This window comes from Falco cherrug, chromosome 4 (assembly GCF_023634085.1).
Source record: "Falco cherrug isolate bFalChe1 chromosome 4, bFalChe1.pri, whole genome shotgun sequence".
NCBI lineage: Eukaryota > Metazoa > Chordata > Aves > Falconiformes > Falconidae > Falco > Falco cherrug.
In genome coordinates, this window is record NC_073700.1 from 5803149 (window position 1) to 5816577 (window position 13429).

At 42.9% G+C, this 13429-nt stretch overlaps 1 protein-coding gene across 7 annotated transcripts in view; it reads right to left on the minus strand.

The window, feature by feature from the left end:
• Window positions 1-13429, minus strand: part of FGD3 (FYVE, RhoGEF and PH domain containing 3) — a 111696-nt gene that overhangs the window by 19830 nt on the left and 78437 nt on the right. For all 7 annotated transcript variants that reach the window (XM_055709282.1, XM_027812602.2, XM_027812600.2 and 4 more), the window contains 8 exons: window positions 12638-12794; window positions 8485-8623; window positions 7585-7643; window positions 4458-4604; window positions 3800-3892; window positions 3278-3357; window positions 2822-2852; window positions 2213-2314 (listed from right to left, as the gene is read on the minus strand). In XM_055709282.1, the coding sequence (XP_055565257.1) occupies window positions 2213-2314; window positions 2822-2852; window positions 3278-3357; window positions 3800-3892; window positions 4458-4604; window positions 7585-7643; window positions 8485-8623; window positions 12638-12794 (808 nt within the window). The remainder of the gene's footprint in view (window positions 1-2212; window positions 2315-2821; window positions 2853-3277; window positions 3358-3799; window positions 3893-4457; window positions 4605-7584; window positions 7644-8484; window positions 8624-12637; window positions 12795-13429) is intronic.

The window sequence follows — 13429 nt, forward strand, 5'->3', positions numbered from 1 at the left end:
AGGGACCCTGAAGCTTTCTGAAAAAACTTGGAAAGACCACGGCTGCAGTCACCCTGCAGGGGAATGACTGGCAATGACTCCCCAGTCACCTCCTGACAGGTGGGAGTTTATTAACTTCTGTACATTATTACACAGGCATAATCTTAAGAATCGGGTCAAACGTCAGGTCTCTGCACCTCCAAAAAACCACAAGTCTTCTGTAGGCAAATTACAGGCTGAAGATCAACCCCTAATGCTTGTACGAGGTTATGTAAGTCAGCAGGGAAAAGAAAAGCATGGTAAGAACTGCGTGCTAAGGCACGCACTGGTCATGCAACTGCAATCAATCATAAGCACTGTAACATATCAAATGTATGGCCAAGGATGGAAGAAAAGCAATTTGGCTATTTTTCTACAGGCTTATTAGAACCAGAGTCCAATTTCTGGTAGCTGTTACAGATCCAGCCCAGAATCCATGAATGCATATCTATTTCTTGACTCATGAGAGAAAAAATAGGAAGATCATTGTCATTTTTTCCTCTAAAGCATGCTGTCCAATATTCCATACATATGATGAGAGATGCATGGTGGATGCTGCCTACAGCAGCTTATTGCTACTAAGAACGCTCTCAGTATTTGTCCAGTTTTCCTTACAGAACTACCTTCAGGTCTTTTTAACTGGCAGCGATTTCTGCCACATTTAGCTGCGACATTCGTTTTCAAAGCTGATTATCTAGGTAAGCTAATCTCCTAAAAATGCACGTTAGCATTATGGAATAAAATAAATTAAGTTGCATACTGCATTTATATCACAGCCAGGAGATAAACCAGATTTCTGCTCTGCTTGACTTTTATGGCTACACCATTAACACAGAAGAAAAATAAAATGGAATTTACAAAGCAAGACAATAATAATAATAATAAAGTTGAACAGACACTGTGTCTTAATTGGATAGAAAGAAGTGTGCTTAGCAGTTTGCTTATTTGCAAAACATTTTTTTTCCATCAAAGCATCCTGGTTCTGAAGGCATCCATGAGTTAACTTAAAAATATAGGCATTAACTGATAGTTTTCCAATTTTTTCTGAGTAATTGTAGCTGATGAATAGCTCAAGATCAGTAAGCTACACCGTATTCTGAAAATGGCTCATTGCTGGCTGCTATCAGGATCCTAACAACAGGATCCTAGACTCTGCAAAGGTTTGCAATGATCTCTGCTGTCAGCCTGATTAATGTTGGGATGAAAGGAATATCTAGCATCTCTCCTGAGCTCCCTGGGAATCAGTCAGATAAAAATCCAGCAATACGGAGTCACTGAATCAGATCTGGGAAAGGAGAGGTTTCAAAAATGGTTAGGTACCAAACAAAAAAACAAACCAAACAAAAAGTTTAGGAAAAGTGGGGGAGGAGGAAGATAAAAGGGCGCCAAGTTTAATCTCTACAGATGGACCTTCTCTGCCTGTGCTCCAAGATTTACCACCTTTGACCACATCATCAACACACAGGCAGCTCTGCATGAAATTCCTAAAAATTTCCCCCCTTCAGGCTCTCTCCTCTTTAGCTTGTAGCAAATGACTGTGGCTAAGGTTATCACCATTATTTTCAAGTCAAATGAAGAGATATTATCATCCTTATGTGAACACTTTAAAACCAAAATTCCTATCAAACACAGCACAGAGTAATAAATTACAGTTGCAGAGAAGCAGAATAAACTTACAAAACTATTTTGTGTATTTACTTGAAAAGCATTCTTTCTCAAATGTATTTAATATCTGTAAGATAGTATTTTTGAAAGCATCAATTTTTTCCCCAACTCTTTAAAACTTTTAAAATAATTATAAAATAAAAACCAGGAAATAATCCCAAAACACAGCTCTGAGAAGATGGGGAAAAGTAATGAAGAAAACCTCCCAGGCACACAAACATCATTCCAGACAGCCAACTGCTCGTGACATTGAAGAATTACACCTGTTATGCTAAATGAGCCACTAGTCTGGAAAACATGACTGATAGATCTCTTGCACCGAATTACCCTGGGTAATTTATTCCATACCTGCATGGTTGAGTAACTATGACTGATATGCATTTGAGAGCCAGAGAAATTGAGCCAACTGTACCGTAATGTAATATAAAAATCAAGAACAAGACTACACTATTTTAGTTAGCTGTGTTAAGTCTAGCTTAACTGTTGGTAAAACTGTTATAGCAAAGGAGAACTAAGCACTCATACTTACTGAGGAATCGGGAAGATGCTCCTCCTCTTGAGAAAAAGAGCTATTGAAAGCTCTAAATGTCTCGCTGTTCTGTTTGTGCTTTTCAATTGTTGCTTGAATGACCTGAGACAAAAATTCCAGCAAAGATGAGAAGCATCACAAAGGAGGCTTGGAAAAATTCTCTCATAGGAAGATGGTTAGGATTATAATTTTAGTGAAAAATCCTTATGTAAACGAAATGGAAACTTTAAAAACCTTAATACCTACGAGTGCTGTTGTTAACTCACTACTGTTTAACTTAAAAAACTACGGTTGTTGTCAGTGTCTCTGCAAAGACAGACTGCAAGAATACAGAGGGCCAATCTCTGACATCTCAGTCTCCCCTCTCGCTGGGCTGAGGACTGCAGGGAATGGGAACCTGTTTGAAGCCCCTGTACACCACCTGGGGACAGTGGGTCTGCGGTGGGACCCTGACTGGGGCTCCACATCTCTCCATAAGCGGCTTTGCCAGACTACCCAGCTTCCTCACACAGACTCGTTCATTCAGAACCCCCCAAAACCAACTTAAAAAACCAGAAGGTGCTGACTGCATGATGATTTCCACCCATATCGTAATGGTTTTGTATTAACCTGAATCCATTCCCTCTTCTCCTCTTCTGTTCTGTTAAAACAAAAGAAAAATACAGAAAACATCGTAACTCTCCTTCCAATATTTTCAGTAAATTCAATTCACATCTGCACAGCTTTATATCATCAAGATTTTAGCTTTGCTATCCACTATTTTATAAACATTATTAATAATCATTGGCCTCAATTATTACCAAATACCAAAAATGTTTGAGTTATTAATACACTGGAACCTACGAGCACTACTGTAAACACCATAAACATTCAATAAAGCAAATCAATATAACATTAACACACTCTGACTCAGGACCATCATATCCCCTTGCATACGTAAGCTATGCATCTTTGATGCTCTTCTCCTGCTTTAAAGCTATGTCATACTAGCACAGCCATATCCTCTAGATCATAAATTTCTACATAAATATTCAGAAACCTCAAAATACAGAACAAGCACCATACCTAGCTTGTAGTTCCAGTGATCTCTTTTTTCCTGTTATTGAAAATGTATGAGCCACGTTCTGCTTGGCAATTTCTTGGACCTGTAAAAAGAACACGTCAGCTTCTTGCCTAGTCTCTGTCGTCTTTCAATCATTTTTAATGACTTAAAAATACTTGAAAAGTTCACTCAGAATACAGTACAGAGGTAGAAAAACAAAGGATTGTTTACATAGTTACTTGTCTTGCTACAAAACTTCTGAATCTGTATCACCAACCAGTCCCCTACAGCAGTAGGGGAAAAAGGTATCTCCTGTGTCAGCGAAGCGACAAGGGAAGGCTTTCAATCAAAGCATGTACAGCGTCACCATTTTTTTACTTGCCTTTGGATGATGACCTCAAAATTCCAAAAAAGAGATCCAAAGCTGGATTTCAGAATTGCATTATATTCCTCCATACAGATATTGTTATATTTTTGGATTCAGAGGGGGTCTGATGCTGTCGAGTGGGGAAGCATTAAAACAAGGGAAAAGAAGAGGTGCAAACCTGTAGTCCTGCAATGTCCATCTTCTCTCGAACACTGAACTTCTGGCCTATCAGTCTCAGTTTTGGCACACAGTATAGCACCATGCTGTTAAACTGTAACAAGGGAAAGCTTGAAGTTAAGGCATCACACACCGGACAGAGCTTGCATTTTGACGGCTTAGGACTGGGGTGTGTTACTCTAAGATGTACTTCTCAAGAGGAGATTTAAGGAGCAAGCTAGGCTCACATATCGTTTGAAAGAAGTGAACAGACAGAAACATGTCAACCAGTCACTTCCCACTTCTCCCCCTCTCTCTGGTACCAATTTGGCTGCCTTGAAAGCAGACAAGGACTATTCCCCCCATGTCAGTGAGAGCTGGCCGTCTTAGGCAGCAAGGTAGCACAGCCGGACCACACTGCCTCAGGCGCTTAGCAAAACACCATCTTTGAGGAGAGACATGGGAAAGACCCCTTTGGGCCTGACCAGCCATCGGCACAGGGCACAAGCATGGGAAAAGGAAAGAAATCCTCGAGGAAAAAGCATCAAGAGAAAGCCGCTGCTCAGAGGAAGGACTAACTGGGCTCAGTTGGTGAATGCTCTTGTCTTTCAGCTTAGGAAGACAGAAATGTACATTTCAGAGCATATCTCTGAAAATAAGAGGACAACAAAAACACTCACCAGGAACAAATATCTATCCTGCGCGGTGCCATTCTTTGCTGAAAGTTTCTGAATGTGTCCTTCTTTAATGAGCTCATTGGCTGGGTTAACAATATCCTCTTCACCACCGAGTCGTTCATAGACTTCCAAAAGCTTGTGCATCTTTTCCTGCAAGTACAGAAACCCCGGCAATGTAAATGTAAAAAATTATTCCACTTGGTCTATTACCCACAGTATCATTTCTGTGGTATGTGTATGTAAGTAGGAAAGAAAAGTCTTTCACTTCTGCTATAGCTTAGCATTTTCAAAAATTGATCAATACCTGCTCCATACTCTTCAGTACTCTTCCCCTACTCTGTACTAGTCACTCACGAGTCACACTTGGATTGGGCAATTTTAATGATGTTTTGAGGTCAAGCTATTTGATATTTTTAGATATTCCTATTCAACAATAAAGATTTATCTTTGGAAGCAATGGCATCTGGTCCAATAAAATCAATGGCCAAGCTGGTGACTAGTATATTGCCCAATTGTTTCCAAATTTATTAACTCAGCTTCCACGCCACACCTCAGACTAAGATTTCTGCTACAGTATGATCGTTTCTCAGCTTCTGAGATGCTTCCCCTCTTGCATTGTTGCTGACAGAAGGGCAGGTAAGTCTCCATCAGGAAGCACGGTCATATTCTAAGCAAATTCATATTCATGGTCATTTTCTAAGCAAAGTCTAAAACTGTAGCTGTATGGGGAATGCTGCAATCCTACGCAGGGACGTCCACGGCAAAAAGCACCTCTGAAACAGGCCAGGACAAACTGCCTAACATACAGTTTTAATGTCACTCAGACATCCTTACGTCTTGTTCAAAACTCTTTATGAAGGGATTACTTTTTCTTTTTCAGCAAAGCACTCTTTCTACTTAATATTAAGTCATCCAAATATTAAAGTCCCTCTGCACGGTATTCAAATAGATAAAGGTAACTAATTCACCCACCTGCAGCTTCAACTAATTCACCCACACAAAGCACTGCAGCAGCTTCAACAAGTCAAAGTAAGGAAGGTGTGTAAATCTTGCTGCTGAGTTACAGCATTTGGAAAGGTTTGGCTTTCACCCACAGAAGCTGGACTGGGGTGCTCCAAATGGCACTGTCAGCAAATGGTCAGAAAGTGAGGCCAGAGATCTACACCGTGACACCCAAATACATGACCAAACACACCTCTAAATTGTACCTCCACCTATCTATAGATTAAGCCGGAGTTTCAGGTCTTTACACACTTTTTTTACCCCCAATGGACTTCACAATTTTCACCACAAATATACATCACACCAGTTCCTGTCCTAACCAATTCTTCTGACCAATGATTAAACAAATGAACAGCCAGAAAACCCTACCAAAAAAAGCCAATCAAACCCAAATGGTTAAAAGAAACAAACTGCAAAACAAAATGGGAGGTGGGGGCTGTGGGCTGAAAACAAATAAGCAAATCACCTCAGCCCAAAAAGGCTGTAGATTTTTTCCACCAAATGGAAGATGAGCAAGAGCTCCCACTAATCTAAAAACAAATAAAAACCAGTGAACTTATCAAGTTTTTTTTTTTAAAGGAGAAGCTGTAACACGAACACCAGATCCAAAACCTGAGGGACATCTGCACCTCTAGGAAAATTTAGCTTTGGAAGCATGATTTACTACTTCTACTACACCATAACAGGAGGAAGCAGCCAACAATTAATTCTAACCTCCACTAACTTTCAGAGATTTTGCTACAGCCCTTGCTTTTCTTTTGGTTTGGCTCTGACCTCCCGCAGCCACTCGTGCCGCCGTGCGGGGCTCTGCAGAGGCACGCGTGTGGGACGGTGCTGCTCTCACACTGCACTGCTCCCCACCAACCCACCAACTGCCCCAGCACATCACGGCACCTTCTGCTGGGATGTGCCAGTTGGGAAACCACACGGGTCAAACCTGAAATTCTTACTTGGGTATTTTTCCTTCAAGTCTCTGCTTAGGCAGATTAATAAAAAATTATTCATTACAGAATAATTCAATGCAATCAGAAGCTTGATTAAAGGCTTCAGGTTATTATCAGCAATAAACAGGGTGTGCAAAATTATTATAGCACCCTTTTCTAACAGCTTTTTGTGTACTAACAGAAAAAGTATCCAATGCAGAAAGCAGCTAACTGGTGGCTTCACATTCCTGCCATCACTGGAGATACTGTACACAGTCCCCAGCAACACAGTTGTTCAAGACCCCAAACCAGAAAAATTTCCACTGAAGTGTATCCTTATTGAGAGAACACACTAGACTAAAATAGAAACATACGGTTTCAAAATGGGTTTTCACTGAGACATACTGAAAATACACAGACATCAGCTGGTCACCTCCCCATTGCAGCCTCAGGAAACGTGGTCTCATGGTGTCCCCGTCGGCCAAGGGAAGGAAGTAAGGGTCTGATACAGAAGGGGATGTAAACCTTGTACCCACAAATGGTCAAGAAGCATTAAGCCTGATCTGTAGCATTTCAGATTTATTAGATACAAAAGCTCCTGAGGCACTTGGGTGCACAAAAGGGGTAATATCTGTAACTATGAAGTCCATTTACTTCAATGGTAACACACAACCTGTATATTCTGCATGTAAAGCACATGCTAACATTCAAAATCTCTATGGTCTCAGTCTGCCCAGCTTTAGAAGTACAGCTTATCAAAGCTACTGACACATGCTAAATGCACACTCTGTGCATTTAAGATGAGCCAAAATCAAACAAAAACTAACTCCAGTCTGGTAAAGACTGTAGGACTGAAAAATCAGTGTGAAAATCTGCAAGTACACCTTGCGAATGGACCTCGTTGTAACACTTTCAGTATTTCTCAATGAAAAGCAAATAACGAGTTTTATGAAGGCCTCCTTTTTCAACCCATTGGGTCCTTAAGAACAAGAAAAGTGAAATTTAGGCCCAACAAACCACGGTAACCACAACAGGACTATTTATGATAAAAAGAACTCAAGATATCCAACTGATGTTTTACTTCTGACTCACTGTATTTGAAAATTCTCCCCAGCCTACTTCACTGAGGCTATTGCAATGGGGGACCATTGGCTCAACGAAGTGTTTCAGTCAGATTACAACTCCATTATGCAATTCCTACTCACCATCTTTCGGATCGCTGCATTCGAATGGTTCGCTGCTGTAGATATGAGCTCCAGTGACTCTGCAATAAATTTAGCAACAGTTATGCATTCTCTGGGTGGTATTTGTCTATAGCACCTTGGGGTTTTTTTACACCTCACTGACTTGGTTTTCCTGCAAAATTGCTGTTGCAAAAGCAAGGACTATATTCTTTCCTTTCATAAAGTAAAAGGAATGCTTATAAGCAGTTATATATATACACAATCACTTCTGCATGTTCAACTGGCCCACATGCATCTAAATGCTTAGTCTTTCTCTCCTAAAAGTCTAGGTGAGCCAAAGCACATAGTGACACACACACACACAAAAAAAAAAACCACACTCTACCAATCAACCTACTAAAAGTTAGCTTAAGTCTCACTTGAGACTTCATAAGCACATTTTTTAGACTGTTCTCCTAAAACAGGACTTGTGTGCTTATGATAATACCAACGATGTTTTGGTCAAGATCACAAACAGAAGTCCGTTTCTCCTGTTCTTTTGAGTTAGAGTTTAACTTGCCTTCCTGGCAAGCATGTAAGACCATTCTTACTTTCTTCCTCAGGCTATGGGATGTCCTCCTGTGTTTGTCTTTGGCCATACAATGAATTAAATAAAAATGCCAGATGTTCTACCATTACAAACTTCAATACTTTGTCATTGCTTATTTGCCAAAGCTCCCTTCATTCCTAGAGCTGGCATATCAACCCTCTTCTTCTCTGCTCAAGAGCATTCAAAATCTCTTTGTACTATGTTCAGCAATAACTTGATTAATTCAAATCTCCATTTCTACCACAGCTGTAGTTGAAAGTATCTGAACATGCGAAGACAAAACTTTCCAAGATTTTATTGTGTTCATTAGACAGAGAGGAGTTTACATGTACTTTCAGCATCTTTCCTGTCTGGAGACTCTTCTGGAAGTTTCTTTAAATAGTCCTTTAGGAGAAGCTCGTAACGAGGAATCCTTTGCACTGGTTCAAGCATGTGATGCTGTAATGTCAGGTTCCCACACACCTCCTGTTTCTGTAACAGACAGAAACAAGCACAGAAGCATTTGGTTTTGCTCCTATGTTTGGTCTTAAACAGCGATGAAAAATGACTACTCACACACAGAAACAACTTCTCAAGCTATCATAGAATCATAGACTCATTCAGTTTGGAAAAGACCCTCAAGATCACAGAGTCCAACCATTAACCCAGCACTGCCGAGCCCACCACTGAACCATGTCCTTCAGCAGCTACACGTCTTTTAAGTACCCCCAGGGACGGTGACCCCACCGCTTCCCTGGGCAGCCTGTTCCAGTGCTTGACCACCCTGTCAGTGAAGACATTTTTCCTAATATCCAATATAAACCTTCACCGGCACAACCTGAGGCTGTTCCCTCTTGTCCTGTTGCTTGTTACCTGGGAGAAGAGACCGACCCCCTCCGCCTACAGCCCCTGTCAGGCAGTTGTAGGCATAAGGTCCCCCGAGCCCCCTCCTCTCTGGGCTGACCCCCCCCAGCTCCCTTGGCCGCTCCTTGTGCCCCAGCCCCTTCCCCAGCCCCATTGCCCATCCCTGGACACGCTCCCGCCCCTGTGTCCTTGCCGTGAGGGCCCAGCACTGAACGGTGTTGGAGGGGCGGCCTCACCAGTGCCGAGGGCAGGGGGACGGTCACCGCCCTGGCCCTGCTGGCCACACAGTTTCTGACACAAGCCAGGAAGCCCTTGGCCTCCTTGGCCACCTGGGCACACCGCTGGCCCATGCCCAGCCGGCCGTCAGCCAGCGCCCCCCGGCCCTCCCCCCGCCGGGCAGTTCCCAGCCCCCTGCCCCCAGCCCGCAGCGCTGCTGGGGCTGGTGTGACCCCCGGGCAGGGCCCGGCACTCAGCCCCCTCGAACCCCATGCGGTGGCCTCGGCCCATCGGCCCGGCCTGGCCAGGCCCCTCTGCAGAGCCCCTGCCCTCTGGCAGATACCACAGCTGCCAGGCTTCACGTGAACCTTTGCCCCATGTCTGGAATTTTCTCAGACATGCAACAATCTCCTTTTAGATTTTGCATGTCTTTTCCACAGGCTCAGAAAAACTCTGCCCATCCATGGCCCCACGCACCATTTTTCTCCCAAAAGACGACATAAAATCAGAAACCCCACAGGGGTAGGTAACTTGCTGGAGCTTACTGTATGAGCAGCAGACACACTGTTCACATACCGCTTCTGAAGAAGGAGCTGCCTCAAATTCTTTTTTTTTTTTAACTTGACAAGGAGTGGGGTAGGTTTGAGACTGATTACACTAAATATGACCCCAAAAGGCACTGATTTGCTCTGCCTGCAATGGTGCTGAGTGTTGCAGTGTGCTTATTTTCATAGGATCCCTATGAAGTGAAAGGGTATTTCTAGTTAAAAGAGGGACGGAGAAATGAGAAACACATTAAGCGAAAGTAACGTGTTTTAAAGCACACAGGAAGTTTCTGTTAGCGAGGTAACTTGACTCCTGAATCCCACATCACCCTGCAGACCTCATATATACACACGTGTGCTCTTCTTCACAGCATTATTTTCCCATCAGCTCAGCAATGCCTTGTCTTGGTCTGCTCTAGCGTAAGCAACCCCTCAACAACCACACTAATTTCAGTATGCTTTTCTTAGAGAAAGGTGCTTGTTTCAAGTATTTGCAATTTTCTTCATAAATATTACAGCCCACAACACACTGCTGACACTCGCCCGATTCTCCAAGCAAAGCCTGGAGATGAAACGAATGTCTGATAGAAAAATACTAACTATCCTTCCAGAAATTCAAAGATGTAAATCTGTTTTTAGAAATAACTTGTCACAGTACAGGAGGATGAAATATATTTCTGTTTATAGGAGATGGAGAGAATTTCTTATCTCACAGTTCTACAGCACCATGTTTCCCAGAAAATACAACTGAGATAGAAAGAATCAGAGATTCCGGGAAGAACTAAAAGGGGCACAGAATTGCACTACTGCATATTAGCACTTGTTTTGTATTCCCAGATCCATTTACTATAACCTTCTCCACTGTCTTTTCATTCCTGCAACAGGATGAACCTTATCACTGAAGAGCAATAGGGAAGCAGAGGAGGAAGTCTCTTCAAGGCTCATGTCAGTTGTAGCCACATGCCAAGTGTTCCTCTCTAAAAAGTGAGCAGTAAAAAATAAACTGTTCCAAATAGGAAAAGTTTAATGCTATGCAATTTTTAAAAATTTACAGAACTTATACTGTAATTCAAATGACTTTACTAGAGGAAGGATAAATGTTTATTTCTGTGTTTAATTAATGTGACAATCCAAAACCCAGAAATATATATTAAAAAGTACTTAAGTGATGTAAATTTTCTCCTCATTCCAAAAGAAAACCCCTAATAAACTCACCAGCTACCAAGTTTTGGCGCCAGTAGGTAGATGTGAACCGAAAAGAAAGTACGTGTATCTTCAAGGTCAGCTAAAGTAAACTTAGTAAGTCACAGTCCTTCAATTAAAAGTAGTATTTTATTTCTGTTTTCTGTTTTCCCTAGTTTAGCGCAATTAATAATTGTCAATGCCTTAAGCTGTGTAACTTGCATTAGCAGCTTTGGGGGTTACTGCAGGATCACAACAGACTTCAACCAGTATTTTGAAAAGTAACTGTGGCATTTGATGGCAGAGATAGGTCAGATGACCGGACTAAGTTTTCTGGGAGAAATCTTTGCCTCCCACAGCTATGGTCATTGACAGAAGTGACAGATGCTGTCATGTTGCCGCTAAAATAACCTACAGTGAAACACTGTCATCAGTAGGCTTCAGAACTGCATCTCCGATATGCACTGTGTTCATGCTGCCTGCCAGAAAGTTTTGCTCAAGCAACAGCAGGAATGCTCACCGTCTCGGACAGCTGCAGAGCCGTTCTGCAGGCTGGCAGCTACCACAAATCATTTGTTGTAGCTCGGCAGCGAGAGGAAACAGATGAATTTTAGGGTGGGTAGATGCCCGTGCTGCAGGGAAAACAGTCGCAAACTGTCGCAAAACACTTCAGAAAGCCACATCTGCGGCTGAGCACAAACCAAAGACAGCAAAACGCCTGTGTGCTTTTTTTTTTTTTATGTTCTTTGCTTGCTACGAAGCAGCTCAGTGAAAGCATGCTGGGTTCAGGCAGAAAAAGGTTAAGAAAAGGCCACGTGGAGTGACAGCCTGGTAGGAGAGGACCTTCCCCAGTTGCTGCTTCTCCAAGCTTCTGCCTGAGTCACCGGCTGGCAGCCCTGACCCTGCAGGCAGGGCCTCTCCTCTCCCAGCTTGCTGGGGGATTACTTGATTCCCGACAGCTGGCCCAGCCACAATCCTCCCATTTAGGGCAGGCAGCTGTGCTCCTTCCCCAGCTTAACCCGCTCCCCGCCAGCCCTCCCCTCCCGAAGGACCTTAGCTGCTTTCCCAGCACCCGTGGAGGGATGCTTGCAAGTGTGCTGGAACCTGCTGCATCCCGTCAGCTGGCCCGGGGCCTGAGAGCAAGAGAGAGGTTTCAGGGACTTGCCAGTACAAGCAGAGCTCTTCCCCACTCCCCACGCAGCTTTCTGTATAATTAAAACACATGAAAATCCAGGCTAAGCATCCTCCCGCAGAGCTGCAAACCATGAGCTGCATGCCACTTTATGACCCTCAGAAAAATCAGAGCAACAGCAGATGCTGCCAGTGACATGCCCAAACCCAAACAGACACACCTCGGAATGAAAATGTATTTATTCAAAAGCAATTAAAAGAGGAAGAGAAATACAAAAGTTTATAAAAGGATATGTTCACTGTTAGAACTGCTGGGCCAATGGCGAACTTCCGTTCTGTGACTTTTGATTACTCTTAAATATGTGAGCAGAGAAAAACCTAGCTATGTGAAAAATCCGTGTCATGTAGTAAAAGAAGAAAGGACTGCCACTAAAATAGTATATTTTTAGCATTAAAGGCCTATTATCTTGTAGCTAAATACTGTGTGTCATGCACTGGCAAAACCCCCTCAACTCTCACACAACAAATGAGGATTCTCCAAGCTGTATTATGCCAATTAACAACATACCTGTATGTTCTGAACAACATCTTTGAACGGAGAGGACCTCTGCATACATGTGTTCACCATGTCCATTGCCCTGTCAAAGTTCTTTACATATTCTCCATACATCTTCAGAAAAGGAGCAAGTTTCTGTAGGATATCTCCTAGTCGTGGGTTGATGTTCCTATAGGAAAGAGACAAGTAAGTACTGAAATCTCTGTAACTCAATACTATTTTCTGAGAGAAAACACAACTGTAAGTCTTTCTCGCATGTGCACAAGCACTTACACACACACGCTACTAAGATATTTTAGGATAAGTTCAGTGTGATCTACATGGTACCCCAGACTAAGCCTTAAACATTTAATCTGCATGCACCAAGGCTGATATTTCTACCCCCACCGTCACTCTCTTCTGCGAGGATCAGATTCAAACTGACTATGTGCTGTTAAAGAAACTTCTATATCTCTCTGCTGTTCAGCACAAAATCTTGTGGGAAACTTACTTTTACAAAATCATCTTTTCCATCACAGCCAAACATCTGAAGAGGTTTTAACGCAAAGAGATTGCCGAGTTCAGCTGAGCAGCCCCAGAGGCCAGACACACGTACGCCTAGAGGAGCCCCCAGGCTGGGCACAGTGGCAGCCACACATCTTCGTCACCACATTCATGGGCAGGCAGAGCACCAGCCACCGTCCCCCCAGCTTTTCCCTCCTGCTGAACTCGTGACTTGCAGTCTGGCCATTTAGACCCTCTTTAGCCATTTCACAGGCCCTCTTCTGACTTCCAGACTCTCCAGTTTTCCTCCCCTTGTATTAC